Below are 18,879 nucleotides of genomic sequence, written 5' to 3'. Positions count from 1 at the left end.
CATATACAGACAACAACAAAGGGCTCCTGTGCCCCCCAACCAGACCCCCACAGCTGCTCCCCCTGCATGGGCTCCTCAGGGGACTCATTCATGTGTCCTGTGCAGAGCTGCAGGGATTCAGGGGCTGTCCCAGGCTCTCCTCAAGGTGACCATGCCAGTCCTGGAGCAGTTTGTGAGGGGACAACGAGGAGCTGCAGTGGGGGCACATCCAGTGCCAGCTGCAGCACTCGCTGCCATTCTGGGTATGCAGGGGAAGCTCCAGCTGCAGGCCAGGAACATCCTGCTCTGCTCTGCTCTGGGAAAGCTCTGAATGTTCAAAAATCCCTCATTTCTTCAGGATTCACCGTCTGCTGGACCTTGGTGGGATTTGGGAGCTCTCAGTGCTTCGACCGCGGAATCCTGCGGCTGTCACCTCCTCCAGGAAGCTGCTGGGAAAGCTTCAGGTCAGTGGAATGAGGGCCAGAGGGGCTCATGGCCTTGTCCCAGATGTACCCAGGGCCTGAGGGGCTGTGATTGTCCCCAGCACAACGCTCAGGCCTGCTGGCATCACCCACCCACGGCTGGGAGCAGCTCCCAAGGGCGGCAATGCTCCCAGCTGGAAGGATCCTGCCCCAGGATGGTTCCTCTGGCAATGAGACACCACGGCCATGCCCAGGCTGACTCATCCCTCAGTGTGCTGATCAGGTGATCTCAACAGCAATGCTTCAAAAATGCCCCAAAAGATAAAGAAATACAAACCAAGAGATGCCACAAATCCTGCAGGAATGGGATTCCCCTAAACTGGGGCTGGAGCAGCTCAGGTTGTGAATCTTGAGGGGTTTGAAAAAGAGTAAAACCCTCGAATCTGCAAAACCCTGCAGCAACCCCAGCTCTGAGTGCCACCAGACACAGCTGGGAGGGGGCACAGCCAGGGCACTGCCCACGGTGGCACCAGCTCTGGCACAGCTCTGGCACCTGGCTGTGTGTTCCAGCCTGAGCTCTCCCTCCTCCAGGTTATTTTTAGGCACTAGAACCAGGCAGAACTGAGCTCTGGCAGGGAATGACTGCTGCTTTGAGGGTCTCTGGTTCTGTGCTGTCTGGAGCCTGTTGTGCCTGTGACCAGTGACACCTCAGGGTCCCTCAGAGCACATTCCCAGTCTGGAGTGACTGGGGGAATGAGCCAAACTCCCACCTGCACTTTAAAAATGAGCTGCACCACAGCACAACCCCCTCTGCTGCTCCAAGGACCCTGCAGATCCTGCAGGAACAGCTGAGAACCCAGCAGAGGCATCTGCAGGAGCCTCCACAGCTGAGAACCCAGCAGAGGCATCTGCAGGAGCCTCCACAGCTGAGAACCCAGCAGAGGCATCTGCAGGGACCTCCACAGCTGAGAACCCAGCAGAGGCATCTGCAGGAGCCTCCACAGCTGAGGACCCAGCAACTCCCAGGAGAAACGAGCCTTGTGCAGTCCCCAGGAGGACCCAGTGGCACCAGTGTGGCTCTAACTGGGTAACTAGGTCAGGCCCCACATCCTGGATTAGTCCCAGCAGGTTTGTCTCAACCTGGCCAGGATGAGTCAGCCCCAGCACCAGATGTTCCTGCAGCCCTTCTGATCCGATTATTGATCCTCTGTAACCCTTTCTCCTCCAAACCCTGTGGCATTGCTCTGGAATCCCTGGGAGCAGAGCAGATTCTCCATCCTTTGGGCCACCCCTGAGGGCTCACAGATGTTGGTCCCAGTTGCAGCAGGGAGGAGGAACAATGGGAGCAGGATTTAGGTGCTTACACGGCTGCTCTGTGCATTAACAGCCAAATCCCCTTGTTTCTGGTGACAATATCTGCCCTAATCCCAGAGGAATCAGCAAGGCCATGGATTAGGTGAGGGGTTGGGACACACTAAAACCTGGCTTTCCTTGGATGGGTGTGCTGAGATATCCCTGATCCTGGGGCACTGTGCTGGAATTGTGGATAACAATGGACAGGAGACAGTTTTATTGTCCTTCCATGCTCAGGGAAACCTTATCCAAGAGAAAATGGATCATTTGGGACAGGGTCCTTTGCTGTCCTCCCCAGGCAGGACCAGGCCACATCCAGCCCTTCCTTTTATTTTCATTTTTTTTTCTCCCTCCACCTCATTCTTTGAAATGCAAATTTGGACACAGAATCCCAGCTTTTCTGTAAATAATTCAGGGACTGCACAGCAGCAGAGCCCAAACCAGCCAGGGTGGCTCCTAGCAGCACCAATCCAAGCAGATCCAAGGATGGAGCTGCAGATCTTGAGCTTCATCTCAGGATTTTCCCACCATCCCACACTGAGCACTGGGAATCTGGAGAAATTCCTGAGAATTCAGAGGATTCCTGCTCTCCTACCTGGCCAGGAAGCAATTCCCACTGTGGCCTCAATTCTTTCCTGTGCCCAAAGTGAATAATTTGGGTTCAGGAGAAGTTATTTGTATTTATAAACCAGGAAAAGTTATTTGTTTTTATAAACCAGACATTTCCCACTGGGAATTCCATACTGACAGGGATCTTTGCCCACCTTCAGCAAAGCAGCTGCAGATTCATTCAGTGCTGAATTCCCATGTGCTGCCCTGTGTTATAAACTTGAAAAACTCTGTGGAGAACTCCCCTTGCCTGCCCTTGAACTCATGGAAATTCAAGTTAAACCTCCAGCTCAGAGATCTGTCCCTGAGCCGGCACGAGCAGAGCTGGCTCCAGAGCACTGACACCCATTTCCACGTGGGATCTCCCAAATTCCTGCTGTGCCAGCATCCAGGGCTGGATTTTACCTCCTGGTGTTGTGGATGGTGGTGCCCCCCAGCACGATGCGGACGCCGGGGTTGGAGCGGTTCAGGTTGAACACAGCCAGAGCCTCCTCGTAGGTGGCCCCTCCAATGAGGAACACAATGATGTCCTGAGGCCTGGGATAAAAGCACAAATCATGGAGTGGTTTGGCTGGAAGGGACCTAAAAGTTCATCTCTAAGGGACACCCAGCAGAGCAGGTGGATCCAAGCCCTTGGACACTTTCTGGGATGGAGCAGCCACAAATATTGAGTTGGGATCAGACAAAGCCAAAGATAAATCCTGCACTTTGTAGGCACATCCATGATCCTGAGGGTGCCTCCTTTAAACACCTCCATCCCTGTGATGTGCTGGGCTCCGAGCTGAAAACAACCCACTGAATGCCCCAAAACCTCTCCTGAACTTTCACCCGGAGCCCTGAGCAGCCTCCAGCAGCAGCAGCACCCCAATCCCTGTGGATCCACATGCCATGTTTAATGCATGATCTGCTGGGGCTGGGAAATCAGGATCAATTCTGGAGTCAGGTGGATCCAAGCCCTGACCAACCTGGCCTTGGACAATTTCTGGGATGGAGCAGCCACAAATACTGAGGTGGGATCAGACAAAGCCAAGGATAAATCCTGCACTTTGTAGGCAGATCCAGGATCCTGAGGGTGCCTCCTTTGAAGACCTCCATCCCTGTGATGTGGAGCTGAAAACAATCCACTGAATTCCCCAAACCTCTCCTGAACTTTGACTCCAGCAGCACCACCCCGATCCCTGTGGATCCACGTGCCATGTTTAATGCATGATCTGCTGGGGCTGGGAAATCAGGATCGATTCTGGAGTCAGGCAAGGACACAGAGCTGCCTTGGAGCTCCCGGGCTGATCAGGAAGTGCCAGGATTTGTGCCTCAGTTCACCTGAGGGGACATTTCCCAGCCAGCAGGGAGATGTGGGATTGTTGAGGGAAGCCAAGAGGAAGGGGGAAAGGAGGGAAGCACCTTCTTCTATCCCAACACAAACTCAGTGTGCTGTGCACATCCTGCTTTCCAGTGAGCTGCTCCTTCCCTCTCCTGTAACCACCCTCCCAATCCCTTGGAAGGACCAACACCAGGGATTTCCTTCTTGGATCACTGCATGGACAGCATGACCTGGAGCAAAGCTGCTCCTGCCTCCTCTGCTGAGTGAGGGCTTCATCCTTCACCTCAGCTGCCCATCAGGAGTGGCACATCTGAGCCAGGGTGAGACACACCCCAGTCCTGGGAACATCCCTGGGGATACAAGACCTCTACAACCAAGAGATTTCTGTGCCAATCCCCAGCTCTGTTCACCATCAGTCCCACCCTGCTGTGGGGACAGTGTTGGGGACAGCAGGGATGTCCCAGCTGCTGTGTCCCAGTGCAGGCTGTGCCCCACAGGCCCCACGTACCTGTCCCGGAGTGTGTTGGGGCCCAGGTAGGGATACTGGCTGTCCTTGAGCTTCCCCTTGATGAGCTGGTCCAGGGTTTCCTGGAGCAGGGGCTGGTGCTGGGTGTACACATTCTCAATGCCCTGTGGCCAGAGAGAAGCTCTTTAGGAAGTGGCCCAGCAAGGGAGGAGGATCAGCAGAGGCACAGCAGGTTCTAGCCCTGAATTTGGGATTGAGAAGCTCTCCAGGAGCTCGCTCCTGTTGTTCTCAGTGCAATCAGGCCCTGAGAGCATTCCTGCCAGCTCTGCTCCTGCTCTGGGCTGCAGTTTAGAGCCTGTCCCCATTTCCCCAAGGAATCTTGGTACCTTGAGGCCTTTGAGGAACTGCTTGGTGATGGCCACGGCGTCCTTGGGGCTGAACAGGTCGCTGCCCCGCACGCGCTTCCCTCCGTACTCCACCACGGCAGACACCAGCTGTGCAGGGAGAGGGCACAGCCCGTCAGCCTGGCACCCCCTCCAGGAGTGAGGATTCACTGCAGACACCCCATGGGGACAAGGAGCCATGGAGATGATCCCAATGGGACCGCACATGGAGGTGAGGGGGCAGAGCAGCAGCACCCCCACGTCCCCCAGCCCGTCCCGACCCTCCTGCTTGAGGAGAAGCTTCATCTCCATCTCCGTCGCCTGCAGCAGCTCCTCCACACGAGGTGACATCATCCCTCTCCTCCACCTCCTCCCCAGCTGCTCCTGGCACTGCTGCCTGTTCCCTCCCTGCCAGCTCCTCTCCATCCCCAGCCCCTCGCTGCAGCCACTGCCTGGTGCTGCAGGAGCTGGGGAGAGTGGGGGAGGAAGAGAAGAGAGGAAGCACAGCCCAGGCCACGGAGGTGCCACACTCCCCTCCCAGCAGGCTCCTGCCATCCCTGCTTTATGAAATCCTTCATAATATCACGGAATCAGTGACTGGTCAGGAGTGGAAGGGACCTCTGGAGTCCAATCCCCATTCAGTGATTCCTGGGCTGCAGGGCTGGACTTGAACCCCAAACCAGCTGGAGCCATTCTGCCTCATTTCCACTGGTTTAGGGAACAGAAATCGAGTGACTTACTTAAAACACCTTTTAAAGCCACACCCACAGGTCCCAGCCGAGCTCTGTGCAACAGCACAACCCTGGGCTGATCTGAAGCAGGCAGTTTCAGCCCAAACAGCAGAGATTCCTCATCCTGTGGGACATTGGGGTGCCTGCCCCACCTGGGGTTACCTGGTGGTACCTGGTGGGGGTTACCTGGTGGTACCTGCCCCACCCCAGGGTTACCTGGGAGTACCTGCCCCCAGCCTGGGGTTACCTGGTGGTACCTGCCCCACCCCACGGTTACCCCACGGTACCTGCCTTGCTGCATCCCAGGGTTACCCCACGCTGCCTGTCCCCCCCCGGGGTTATTTGTCCCCTCCTGCCCCCCCCAGGTTACCTTGTGGTACCTGTCTCTGTTTTACCCCATCCTAGGGTTACCTTGTGGTACCTGTCCCTGTTTTACCCCCCCTGGGTTACCTTGTGGTACCTGTCCCTGTTTTACCGCATCCCAGGGTTACCTTGTGGTACCTGTCCCTGTTTTACCCCATCCCAGGGTTACCTTGTGGTACCTGTCCCTGTTTTACCCCATCCCAGGGTTACCTTGTGGTACCTGTCCCTGTTTTACCCCATCCCAGGGTTACCTTGCGGTACCTGTCGCTGCCCCCGCGGGCGCGCAGCTCCTCCAGCAGTGCGGGGAGGCCGCTGCTGGCGTGGCGCTCGTAGCGCAGCGCGTAGAGCATCACCAAGCGCGCCGCGTCCAGCTCCGACAGCCGCGGGCTCTGCAGCAGCCGCCGCACGCTCTGCGGGACACACAGACACTGCTGAGCCCCGGGGACACGGGGACAGACAGACACCTTCATTGGTGTCACCGCTCTGCGGGACACACAGACACTGCTCAGCCCCGGGGACACGGGGACAGACAGACACCTTCATTGGTGTCACCGCTCTGCGGGACACACAGACACTGCTCAGCCCCGGGGACACGGGGACAGACAGACACCTTCATTGGTGTCACCGCTCTGCGGGACACACAGGCACTGCTCAGCCCGGGGGACATGGGGACAGACAGACACCTCTAGTGGTGTCACCGCTCTGCGGGACACACACACAGGCACTGCTCAGCCCCGGGGACACGGGGACAGACAGACACCTCTAGTGGTGTCACCGCTCTGCAGGACACACAGGCACTGCTCAGCCGCGGGGACAGACAGACACCTTCATTGGTGTCACCGCTCTGCGGGACACACAGGCACTGCTCAGCTGGGGGACACGGGGACAGACAGACACCTCTAGCGGTGTCACCGCTCTGCGGGACACACAGGCACTGCTCAGCCCCAGGGACACGGGGACAGACAGACACCTCTAGCGGTGTCACCGCTCTGCGGGACACACAGGCACTGCTCAGCCCGGGGGACATGGGACAGACAGACACCTCTAGCGGTGTCACCGCTCTGCAGGACACACAGGCACTGCTCAGCCCCGGGGACAGACAGACACCTTCATTGGTGTCACCGCTCTGCGGGACACACAGGCACTGCTCAGCCCCGGGAATACGGGGACAGACAGACACCTCTAGCGGTGTCACTGCTCTGCGGGACACACCCACACAGCACTGCTCAGCCCCGGGGACACGGGGACAGACACCTTCATTGGTGTCACCACCTTATCAGCCATTTGTTGGTCACTTATCAGCGGTTTCGCTGCCCAGCAACTGCCACGGGCAATGCAGGAGGATGCAGGTGTGGTACAAACCCCACAGCCCGGCCCCTCAGGTGTTTCACAGGAGGATTTACTGGAGTACAAGTTGGTTTTGGGTCTTTCCGTGGAACTGGGAATTCATAACCCACCAATGATGGGTCCTGAGCCCCTTGTGGTGCTGCAGGAGGGGGAGGCTGTGCACAGCGATTTTGAGACACCTCCAAGCTCCACCTGGGTGTTTCCAGCTCCACCCCAAAGGTTCCACCACTACAAAACCCCCAACTCCATTTCCTTTTTGGAAGGTGCAAGGCAATGGCATCAAAGTCTCAGCAAACCTTTGGATGTGAGATGTGGAGGAACAAACTGCACATTTGGAAGCAAAGGAGGGAAGGAATTAAAGCATGGAAAGAGAGATCCCAGCTACAGGGAAGAGCAGGGATCTGTTATCACTCCTGAGCTGCTGCTGGATTCACCACCCTGGCCCAGATGTTTGTTGGCACCTATTTAACTGATGCTGACTAAAAACAGCATAAAATCCTGGCTGTGAGGAGGATCAAGAGGAATTTCACCACTCAAGGTCAGGAATTCACCTGTGAGGGGAGAACCAGAGCCCCAGGGAGGTTCCTGTGCTGGCAGTGCCAGGAGCAGCAGGAAGCAGAGAACAGAAAACCCATTGTCCATGGGAGGAGCTGGGATTCCAACCCTCCATTCATGCTCCGTGTCAGGGTTAATGAGAGCCCAGGGCAGGAGGAACCCAAATGTCCCAGACTGGGGCACCAGAGATCCAACAATCCCTGAAGTGACATCAGGGGAGAACAATTCCATCTTTATTCCAGGCTCTGGCTGCTGCTTCTTGTCCCGTGGCCTTTTCCCTCTTGCTGGAGCTGCAGCAGGGACAGCCCAGGGTGGGGTGGCTGCAGGGACAAAGATCCCACCTACAGGGCTTTCCATTCACGCCCAAGCTGATGCAAATCTCCCAGGGGCTGAAAGGAAACTGAGGCAGCGTTTCTAAAACTGCAGAAATGCTGTTTGTGTAGAGCAGGAGCAAGGTGACCCCCAGGATTCACCTGGCACCAGCTCTGTGCTGTGCATATCCCATCAAAAATCACAGCTCACAGCACAGGGAGGGAGCAGACTGGGAATATTTGACTTTTAAACCACAACAACCTGAGCTGGAGACAGTGATACAGCATGAGGACCTGTATCAGCAAGAGGCTGCTTCCAGCAAACACATTCCTGGCTGCAGTCCCAGTTCCACACTCAGCCATGGAAATCCTGCCAGGCAGCAGCTATGGAATCCCATCCCTGCACTCCCTGCTCCACGGGGATGGGAGCACATTCCACCTCTGGGGACAGTGTTACCCTCTCTGCCCCCACCTGCAGTTCAGAGCCACAGAGGAGGGCAAGGAACTGATCTCAAAGCTGCTGGAGCTGCTTTTTCTCTTTTCCCAGCCCCTCTGCTTCCCCAGGGCCATGCAAGGGTCTGTTACGTGTTGGGAATCCCCCTGCACTACTGGAAATCAAGGAATCATTTCTCAGAAGTGAGAACTGAGACTCTCCAGCCCTGCTCTGAGCTGCTGTGGTACACCAGCCCAAATCCATCACCACTGACTCTGCCAGACCCTGCTCTGCTCACAGCACAAGGGGCCACACTCAGCTGTCACAGAGCCTCCCTCCAGCTTTTCCAGGCCTCTCTGCCAAAGAAATCTTGGATTTAAGGGTCTTTCTAGTGGCTTTTCTTAAAAAAATAGGTAAAGACAATTCCACGGATTCCAGCTTTTCTCCTGCCCAAACACATCAGCTCCTGCAGAGCATCTGAGGTTGTTTTACCCTGGTGTCTGCCAGAAACCAACTGGCTGAATATAAAGAAAGAATGTTGGATTGTGGGATGTAAGGACAGGATTTGCAAGGATGCTTCTCAAGCCAGTTATTAACCATGACTCATTCCCATCTGAGCAGCAATTCCACACGCAGTGTCCCTCCCCACAGGGAGCTCCCACTGCCTGCCAGCATCAAATCCCCCCTCCCAAGGCAGAGATGGGGTGAAACCCCCCCAGGCAGAGGCAGGATGGGTACCTGGAGGGCACTGGAATGGTCACTCTGGCAGGCCAGCTCCTGCTCCACCTCGGACACCTCCAGCAGGTTCCTCTCTGCCACGAGCCGGGACAGCTCCCCCACCACCGTCACGTGCTTGGACACTGTGCCTGACATCTTCTTGAACTGAGGGTAGTTCTCCACAAAGGCCTGTGAGAGGAAACTGAGGCAGTGGGTGCTTCCAGGGAACAGCAGGAGATGGCAGAAGGTGGGTGCAGCCAGCCATAAATTGTACAAATTCTCTGCTGTGTGCAGAGGATCAGACACCTCAGTCCCAGGAGGTTTCTGGGAGGGATGTGCTTTTTATTTACTGCTGACATTAAAGGATGGGGCACAAATGGGATGGAATTTGTCTGTACCTTCATATCTGCTATGGACTCCAGCTTCTGCTGCTCCTTTGGCTTCCTCCTCTGGAAATCCTCCATCAGGTTCTTGATGTTGGTGCCAATCTCGGCGAAGTTCAGGTACATGTTCTGTGTGGAACAAGATGGGAAGCAGAGGGAAACTCGTTTGAGGAGTTTTGGAAGGAAGAGCTTTGAGCAGCTGGGAGAAGGTGACTCCATCCCCCAAAACCTGCAGCAGGCTTTGAAACCAAACTACAAACACATTTTCTAGGATGTTATCCCACATCAGATGTCACTGATGCTGCACAGCGACGCTCACAAACGGCACATCCCCACCCTGAGGGGTGCCAAAATCCCCAAAATCACGGCGAAACTCCTTTCCTGTGGCAAACCCCCAGCTGTGGGTGCTGGTGAAGCCCCCCTGGACACCTACATTGGCATAGAACTCATCGTTCTCAGCCGACAGGACGACCTCCCGCAGGTCCTTGCTGATCCCCGGCACGCGGGACAGGTCGATGCGGTTGTTGTTGATGCCCAGCAGCTCGTGGACCATGGCCTGGTACGTCCACTGCCAGAGGAAAGGGAGGCAAAGGGATGACCTTGGTGAGACACAGCTCTGGGAGATCAATGGAGTTCAGCTGAAGGCAGCCAGAGCTGCTCCTGCTACGCCAGGACACGCAGCAGAGTTTGGGATGTGTCCCTCAGAGCAGCCAGGGCGTTCTGGTGAAAATGAACATCGCTGGTAAATAACGAGATGGGGAGACACTGCCCCCCTCCAGGGCCGCTCCAGAATCATGGGATGGTTTGGCTTGGAAGGGACACTAAACCCATGGCAGGGACATCTCCCACCAGATCAGGAATTCCTGCAGGAACCTTGAAAACGGACTGAAGAGGGATGGGGATTAACATTCCTGTTCCAACACCTCTGTTGGCCACCAAACCCCCCAACTTTCTGCCCAGGCAGGGAGAGTCCCACATTTCCACTGCAGAATTCCCTTCATGCTCCACTGGCAGGAGCATTTCTGCACATCAGGAGTTTCTATTTTTATCCTGAGAAGTCTAAAAATAACCCAGAGAGAACAGCGACAGCTGATCAGAGCCCTGCCGTGCCCAACACTCCATTTACATCCCCGGGAATCTCTGTGGGATAGGAAATCCTGAAACAGCAGAGAATGCCTGATGCTGAGCACAATCCTAAACACCACAAAGCAGCTGTGGGCTGGGCTGTGACACAGATGTCACCTCCAGCTCCTGCAGAACCGGTGTTACAGCAGCTCTGGGGCTGCTGGTCCCACCCAGGTGCAATTCCTGATCTCACAGAAATGAAGGGAGACCAACAGATCCTGCCAGGATCTGCAGCACAACATGGAACAAATAAATCCAACAGCTCCCAGCAAATCCAGCAGCCATCAATAACAGAGGGAGACTCAGCAGGGCAAGGTCACTCACAGCCCCACAAACAACCCTTGGGAAAGGCCCTGCAAAGCACTGGGGGCTCCAGAAACCACATGGAAGTGCTGGTGGCCCCATTTCCCAGGGTGCTGGGTCCATCTGCCACCGAAGTCAGCACAAACAACCCTCACTCAGGTCTGGAAAACATAGCCAGGGATGAAAGAGAGATTTTGCAGGGACTGAAGGTGGGAAGCAACACTTTCCTCTACAACATCCAACCATGACCTGCCAGGGGTTGAACTCCAGCTGCTGCAGGGCTCCCAACCCTGCCCCAGCCTGGCACAGCTGGGTGTGTGACCTGCCCCAGCCTGGCACAGCTGGGTGTGACCTGCCCCAGCCCTGGCACACCTGGGTGTGTGACCTGCCCCAGCCCTGGCACACCTGGGTGTGTGACCTGCCCCAGCCCTGGCACACCTGGGTGTGTGACCTGCCCCAGCCCTGGCACAGCTGGGTGTGTGACCTGCCCCAGCCTGGCACAGCTGGGTGTGACCTGCCCCAGCCCTGGCACACCTGGGTGTGTGACCTGCCCCAGCCCTGGCACAGCTGGGTGTGTGACCTGCCCCAGCCTGGCACAGCTGGGTGTGGCTCACCTGGTTCAGCAGGGGGGTGATGGCATCGTCCGAGCGGTCCAGGATGAGGAGCAGGGGAGGGACCTCGGTGCGGCGGAAATCAAACAACTCGTACTCCTTCGTGATCACTTGCTGTGGAGAAAAGGGGGGAAAAAAATGGGAAAAATCCCTCTTGAAATCCTGGAAAAGGCTCCCTCTCAGCGTGGATTTATGCAGAGGGAAGGGAGGGTGAAAGCTCAATTCTGCTGCATTGTCTGCACTGCCAGGGAGGAGCTGAAGGCCCCAGGGAAATGGGACACTTTAATATATAATATATAATATATAATATATAATATATAATATATAATATATAATATATAATATATAATATATAATATATAATATATAATATATAATATATATAATACAGAATATAGAATATATTATACATAATACGTTATGTATTATACATTATGCATTACACATTATATTTTATATATTATACATTACATTATACATTATATTATAGAATGCTATACTAAACTATACTAAAGAATAAAGAAAGGATACAGACAGAAGGCCACAAAGAATGATAATGAAAACTCTGTGACCTCTTCCAGAGTCCTAACACAACCTGATTGTGATTGGTCATTAAGTTAAAACAATTTACATGAAACCAATCAAACAACCACCTGCTGGATAAACAATCTCCAAACCACATTCCAAAGCAGCAAAACACAAGAGAAGCAAATGAGATAATATTGTTTTCCTTTTTCTCTGAGGCGTCTCAGCTTCCCAGGAGAAGAAATGCTGGCAAAGGGATTTTCCAGAAAACATGACAGTGACAAACAGGTGTTTGTAAAAAACCAACCAAGGCTGAATTCATCCTAAAGGGACAATCTGTGGGCTGCTCTCACCTTCACACACTCGGCCAAGCGCTTTGCTGGCTCTGAGGAGAGCTGGTAGCGGATCATGGGGCACTTCTTCAGGGACAGGAGCAGAGCAGTGAGGCCCTGCGTTGTCCTGGTGAGCTGAGCCGGGTCCCAGCTGCGGCCCTGGAAGGAAAAGCTGCACCTCACATGGATGCACAGCTCCCAAACTTCCCCACATCCTTGTTTCTAAGTGCTGAAGTGTCACAGGAAAGCACAACGGTGCTGGAGCAGCAGGTACCCAGGGGCTGAACACAAAATCTCCTTGCCAAGGCCCATTCCCCCCCAATGCCCTGGGTTATGAGAGCTACGCTTTGTTGGGTTTGTTGTTGAAATGGCTCCTGAGGTGTTACAAGTCTTTTTTCCCAGCTTCTTCTTCCTCAAAGGAGTTGGGATTCCTCTGCTCTGCTTTTCGAGGTTTTTTATTTTCTCTTATCTATTATTCTTTCTCTGACCTGCTGAGATCTGTCCAGCACACTGACTGCCCTCGGGGCAGTGTTATCTTTTTATACTAAGAACTACCAGTACTTTATTTATTATTTTCCAATACCTATCACCTATGTTAGACAGTCTGTCTCTATCCTAAACCAATCCAAAAGTGCCACCATCATCCAGATGGAGGACAAGAAGAAGGAGAAAGACAGGACACACCCAGATTCCTCCATCCTGCCTCCTGAACCCCCATTCTAAAAACCCCAAAATTCTACTTTTTCACCCTGTGACAAATTCACTATCATTCTACTCAAACCCTTGTGCCTTGTAACTCCTCACACAAAGTTGGTAATTGTTTCCATGGTTAAAATGGAAGGTAAAGGTGTTTGTGACTCTGTGCCAAGGTCTCTGAGCCCTGTGCCAGGATCTGGAGCTCTCCAGGGCAACCAGAGGAATCTCCTGGGTTCAACACCTTACCCAAAACAAGAACAACTTGCTGGGTTCCTACCCGACAGCAGCCCAGGAGGTTCAGGGAGAAGACGTGTGGGTTCACTGCAATGTAGTCACCATAGAACTCCTGGAGAGGGGAACAGAGCAGTTCTGTGTCTCTGACCAAGCTCCCACCACCCCCTGCACGCACTGGTTCAGATCATCCTTCCTCCCTCCACCCCAAACCCTCTGGCAGCTCCCCTCCGCCACAGCCCCCTGTCCCCAAGGGCCACATCCACGTGGATCTGAACGATTCCAGGGATGGTGGCTCCACCACTGCCCTGTGCCAGGGCTGAACAACCCTCTCCATGAAGGAATTCTCCTGAAAATCCAACCTGAACCTCCCCAGCATTGCTCCAGTGCCCAGCTCTTCATCAGCACCGCAAACATGGAAGGAGTGACTTTGGAAAAGCCCTTTGAGACCACTGAGCACTGCCAAGGCCACCACAGCCTCCTGTCCCCAAGTGCCACATCCACATGGATTTGAACTGGGCAGCACCTTGTGAACCACCAAAACCAGCAGCAGCTGTGAGAGCCCAGGGCACAGAGGAATGGAAAAGGCATTTTCTGTCTTTTACCTCTCCATCCCACATTTGTGTCCATCCCTCCTCCCAGCCAGGCCTGGCATGCACCAGCTGGGAACAGCTCCCAGTGTCTGGCAGCCTGGACCTTCCCTTTGCTTTTGGATCTCCCTAAAACATCCAAACTTCACCTGCACTTCAGCCACGACCTCCTGCTCATCGGCCTCAGCCAAGGCCTTCACGTCGCTCTTGCTGATGACGTTGCTGAAATCTGGGAGGAAACAGGGAAGGGACAGGGGGGCTCCATGCAGACCCTGTGGGGTGGCAGTCTGCTCCCCTCTGGAGCAGGAGAGACCCCACAGAGCCCCTCTCACCCTGCAGGTGCTGGAATCCTGAGCCACCTCCCAGGGATGCTCCCAACCCGTCCCTGCCCATGTCCCCAGCGTCCTGCAGAGCCACGATGACATCTAGAGGCCACTTCCCCCAGCTCCTGCCATCCTAGGGGCTCATTCCTGGCCTGCAGGACTGCACTGCAACCCCAAGGCAGCTGGAGTCATTCTGCCTCATTCCAAACCCATGGAACATTCAGGACACGTGGGAATTCCCTGCCTGACACAGCTGGCACAGGAGGGTGCACGGAGGTGTGCAGCCTGTCCCATCCACACCGGGATTTCCAGATTTATGGAGCTCCAGGACCCCTCCAGGGCTCTTCATACTCACAGATGAAGTAGATGCTGTACTTGGGCCTTCTCAGCTCCTGCACCAGGAGCTCCACGTTCTCCTGGATGGAAACAGCACCAGGGAGAGCAGAGTTAAGGAATAAGGAATCATGGAATCCTTAGGGATGGAAAAGCCTCTGAGATCTTGGTGTCCAGCCATTCCCCCAGCACTGCCAAGGCCACCATGGACCTCCTGTCTCCAAGTGCCACATCCACGTGGATCTGAACAATTCCAGGCACTGTGGCTCCACCACTGCCCTGTGCCAGGGCTGAACAACCCTTTCCATGAAGGAATTCTCCTGAAAATCCAACCTGAACCTCCCCAGCATTGCTCCAGTGCCCAGCTCTTCATCAGCACCACAAACATGGAAGGAGTGACTTTGGAAAAGCCCTTTGAGACCACTGAGTCCAACTGTCCCTCCAGCACTGCCAAGGCCACCATGGACCCCTGTCCCCAAGTGCCACATCCACACGGATTTGAACAATTCCAGCGACTGTGGCTCTGCCGAACAACCGTCTCCATGAAGGAATTCTCCTGAATATCCAACCCAAACCTCCCCAGCCCGATCTGAGTCCGTTTCCCTCCGCTCTGCCCCGTACCTTGGTGGGCCTCAGGAAGCAGATGGCCTTGAGGTGCTTCATGGGCTCCCTGTTGGGCGAGTCGAGGCGCTCGAAGAGATAAACCTCTCTCTGCAGGATCTCGGACTGGGTGTACACCACGCTCACGGCGCCGGTCTGCGGGCGGCACGGGGGCAGCGCCCGTCACGGCGGCGCTGGGCCCGGCTCCCGGCCCCGCCGCCCTCCGCGCTCCCGGCCCGGCCGCTCCTCACCGTCTCCCGGTCCATCAGCAGCACTTTCATACCGGGACCGCTGTCCTCGATCATTTTGGACACGTACTGCCGGACCGCCAGCACCGCGTTCATCTTGGCGGGGATGCTCCTCTACCGGGTTGCCCCTCGCCCGCTCCGGCCCCGCTTCGGCTCTTTCCGGCCTCGCTTCGGGAATGTCCGGCCCCGCTTCGGCCAGGCTCGGCCCCACTTCGGGACTCTTCGGCACCGCTCCGCCCGGCCCCGCTGCCTGCTGGGAGTTGTAGTCCGGCAGCGGGAGCGGCTCCGCCGGCTGCGCTCCCGGTGTTCCCGCAGCCCCCAGCCCGTCCTTTCCCTTCCCGAGGGGACCCGAGCGGTGGAAGTGGCTCTGGAGGGCGGAGAAGTTTGATACCGAACCCAAACAGACTCACCCCAGACACACTTAAATGAAATCTATGTTAAAACTCATGGTTTAACCCATGTTAAACCTATGTTAAAACAACACAAACCCGCTCCAGTTTGTACTAAATCCACCCTAAACCAAGCCAAATCCACCGAAACCCACCCCAAACACTCACAAACCCCCTCCAGGTCTACCCCAAATCCTCGCAGACCCACCCAAGCCCCCAGGAGGGCTCGGCACACCCGAGGGTCCCGTGGGGTCCCCAAGGACAAAGGACGTGACCCGGTTCCACCGAACCGGGGATGGAGAACGCCCCGGGACCAGCCCGGTCCCGTTAATCCCGGGCCAGGACGCTGGGATTAGGAGCTATTCCCGGCGGGACAGGGCTGACCCGGGCCGGGCACTCCCCCGCTGCCAAAGCCCTATTTACAGAGGGGATAACAATTAATTAATGAGTGTGTCCTGCCTTTCACTTCCAATTTAGCGGCTCCCCCGTTCCTCCCAGAGTGACGGACACTTTTGGCGTCTTTAATCCTTCAATTTCCTGCCGAGATTTTACTTTTCACTTCCAAATGCTTTGAGTCTTCTTTTCTAGAGGGTGGAAATGTACAAACTCCAAAGATTTGAGTGGTTTAAATAGGGATTTAACTAGCAAAATACAATTCCAGTATTTTCTTTCTTACATTTCTTATTTCTTGCCAGATTTTGTTTCCCATATCCAAAGTGATGCCTTAAGGAGTGTGTGGGTGCTCCTGGCCAAAGGATACACACAATAACAGCAAATGGTGTAAAAAAATTGGAATTAATTGCATCTGATTGATTTCTGGCCTTATTGTTAAATGATTCAGAGTCTGGAAAGTGCTGGTTTAGTTATTGTCCAGTTTCCTAGGAAATGCTTTTGGATTTTATTTGTGAACTAAGCAAACCCAGGGTGTCATCTCCTCTTTAAATCCATCTTTGTCCTTGTTCTCAGGGAAGACAAACCCCTTCTTGTTCCATTTTAATGAAATGAATCACCAACCAAACCTCTGAGGCTTCCTGGTGGGATGTTTATCCCTGGTTTGCAGGTAAAACATTTTAAACAACTTTTATTCTGCAGAAATTTTACACTTTTCATTCCCCACAGGCAAATTAGTGAGATGCGAGTGGTTGGAATCATGGAATTGTTTAGGCTGGGAAACACCTCTGCATTTGCTGTAATTTTTAATTTAAACCTCATAATTCTTTTAAACCTTAATAATTTTAATAACCTCTTTTTAACCATAATAATTTTAACCTTCTAATTCTTGAATAAGAATCGAGTCAAGTATAATTTCTGTAAATAACCCTGATTTAACCTCCCCAATGCCCGCCCTGGGGCTGCCACCACTGCCCAGGCACGAGGACAGACGTCGGCCCCTAAGTTGAGGCAATAGGATTGTCTGGGATTATGGCACTGCTATTTTAAGGGATTGAATTTGGTGTTGGTTATTTCAAAAGGGCTCTCCACTCCTGATTGCAAGGGGGAACAGCCAGGGCAGGCTGTGCCATCCCTGTGTGGGGCACTGTCCCTGTCCCCATGGCCCTGTCCTGTGTGTGGCTCTGCAGGGAGCAGCAGCACCAAGGCTCTCCTGGCTCCTCAGGGGTAAATTCACCACAAAATCCTTTAGATCAGTTTCTGGGAATGTTCCTGACTGGAGCTGTGGAATGAGATGGGATTTTATGTCTGGTTAACATTGTGCTGACCCCGTTCCAGAGCACTGGGATCACTGAGGAGAATTGGGATCACTGTGGAGAGCAGGGATCACTGTGGAGGACAAGGATCACTCTGGAGAATGGGGATCACTGTGGAGGACTGGAATTACTGAAGAACAAGGATCACTCTGGAGCACAGGGATCATCCAGAGCACAGGGATCACTGAGGAGAATTGGGATCACTCTGAAGAAGAGGGATCACTGGAGTACAGGGATCACTGTGGAGAACAAGGATCACTCTGGAGCACAGGAACATTCCAGAGCACAGGGGTTGTTCCAGAGCACAGGGGTTGTTCCAGAGCACAGGAATCAATCTGGAGCACAGGATCATTCCAGAGCACAGGGATTGTTCCAGAGCACAGGGATTGTTCCAGAGCACAGGGATCAATCTGGAGCACAGGGATCACTCTGGAGCACAGGGATCACTCTGGAGCACAGGAACATTCCAGAGCACAGGGGTTGTTCCAGAGCACAGGAATCAATCTGGAGCACAGGATCATTCCAGAGCACAGGGATTGTTCCAGAGCACAGGGATTGTTCCAGAGCACAGGAATCAATCTGGAGCACAGGAATCAATCTGGAGCACAGGGATCACTCTGGAGCACAAGGATCACTCTGAAGCACAGGGGTTGTTCCAGAGCACAGGGATCAATCTGGAGCACAGGAACATTCCAGAGCACAGGGATTGTTCCAGAGCACAGGGACCACTCTGGAGCACAGGGATCACTCTGGAGCACAGGGGTTGTTCCAGAGCACAGGGATCACTCTGGAGCACAGGAACATTCCAGAGCACAGGGATCACTCTGGAGCACAGGGACCCTCCAGCCCCTTGCAGGCCACCAGAGACATGAGGCAGGACCCGCTGTGAGGACAAACTGTGCAGCCAGCAGGGACAAACCCCGGGCCTGTCCTCTCTGTGCTGGACATTTCCCTGCCCAGCCACACAAACAATCCCTTTGTGCAGGACACAAACAAGGGCAGGTTCCTGGCAGGACACAAAGAATGGATTCAGAATCAGGATCAGCTGAGCTGGGGGCATGACGTGGCCTGTTTGTCACCAGCCCCTGCAGCCCCCGCTGGCCACTGCTGCAGAACAGGGCCTGGCCCACCTGGGGCACAGGGAATGCCATAGGGACAGGGAATGGCACAGGGGATGGCACAGGAATTGTCACAGGGATATGGAGCCCTTGGCATGGGGAATGTCATAGGGAATGTGGGGTCCTTGGCACAGGGAATGGCACAGGGAATGCCATAGGGACAGAGAATGGCACAGGGAATGTGGAGCTCTCGGCACAGGGAATGGCACAGGGATGTGGGGCCCTTGGAACGGGGAATGTCCCAGGGAATGTCCCAGGGAATGCCACAGGGAATTTCAGGCTCTCAGCACAGGGAATGTCACAGGGAATGCCACAGGGAAGGTCACAAGGAATGTCACAGAGAATGTGGGGCCATCTGGGGCTGCTGCCCCACTCC

The 18,879-nt window shown here is 54.5% G+C and overlaps 1 protein-coding gene across 1 annotated transcript; it reads right to left on the bottom strand.

The window, feature by feature from the left end:
• Nucleotides 1-6: 6 nt before the first annotated feature.
• On the bottom strand, nt 7-15,491 carry VPS45 (vacuolar protein sorting 45 homolog). Its single transcript, XM_058821686.1, has 15 exons — nt 15,294-15,491; nt 15,064-15,198; nt 14,465-14,525; nt 13,936-14,015; nt 13,243-13,311; nt 12,291-12,428; nt 11,416-11,526; nt 9,807-9,941; nt 9,389-9,502; nt 9,012-9,179; nt 5,879-6,037; nt 4,537-4,644; nt 4,193-4,314; nt 2,769-2,900; nt 7-425 (listed from the first exon to the last, which is right to left on the bottom strand). The coding sequence occupies exons 1-15, from the start codon at nt 15,384-15,386 to the stop codon at nt 341-343; spliced, it is 1,710 nt and encodes a 569-aa protein (XP_058677669.1). The 5' UTR covers nt 15,387-15,491; the 3' UTR covers nt 7-340.
• Between the last annotated feature and the right edge of the window lie 3,388 nt (nt 15,492-18,879).

The sequence above is a fragment of the Ammospiza caudacuta genome, chromosome 30 (assembly GCF_027887145.1).
Source record: "Ammospiza caudacuta isolate bAmmCau1 chromosome 30, bAmmCau1.pri, whole genome shotgun sequence".
Lineage (NCBI taxonomy): Eukaryota > Metazoa > Chordata > Aves > Passeriformes > Passerellidae > Ammospiza > Ammospiza caudacuta.
Note: the sequence above shows the minus strand (reverse complement) of the source record. Positions and strands in the feature narration are given on the sequence as shown.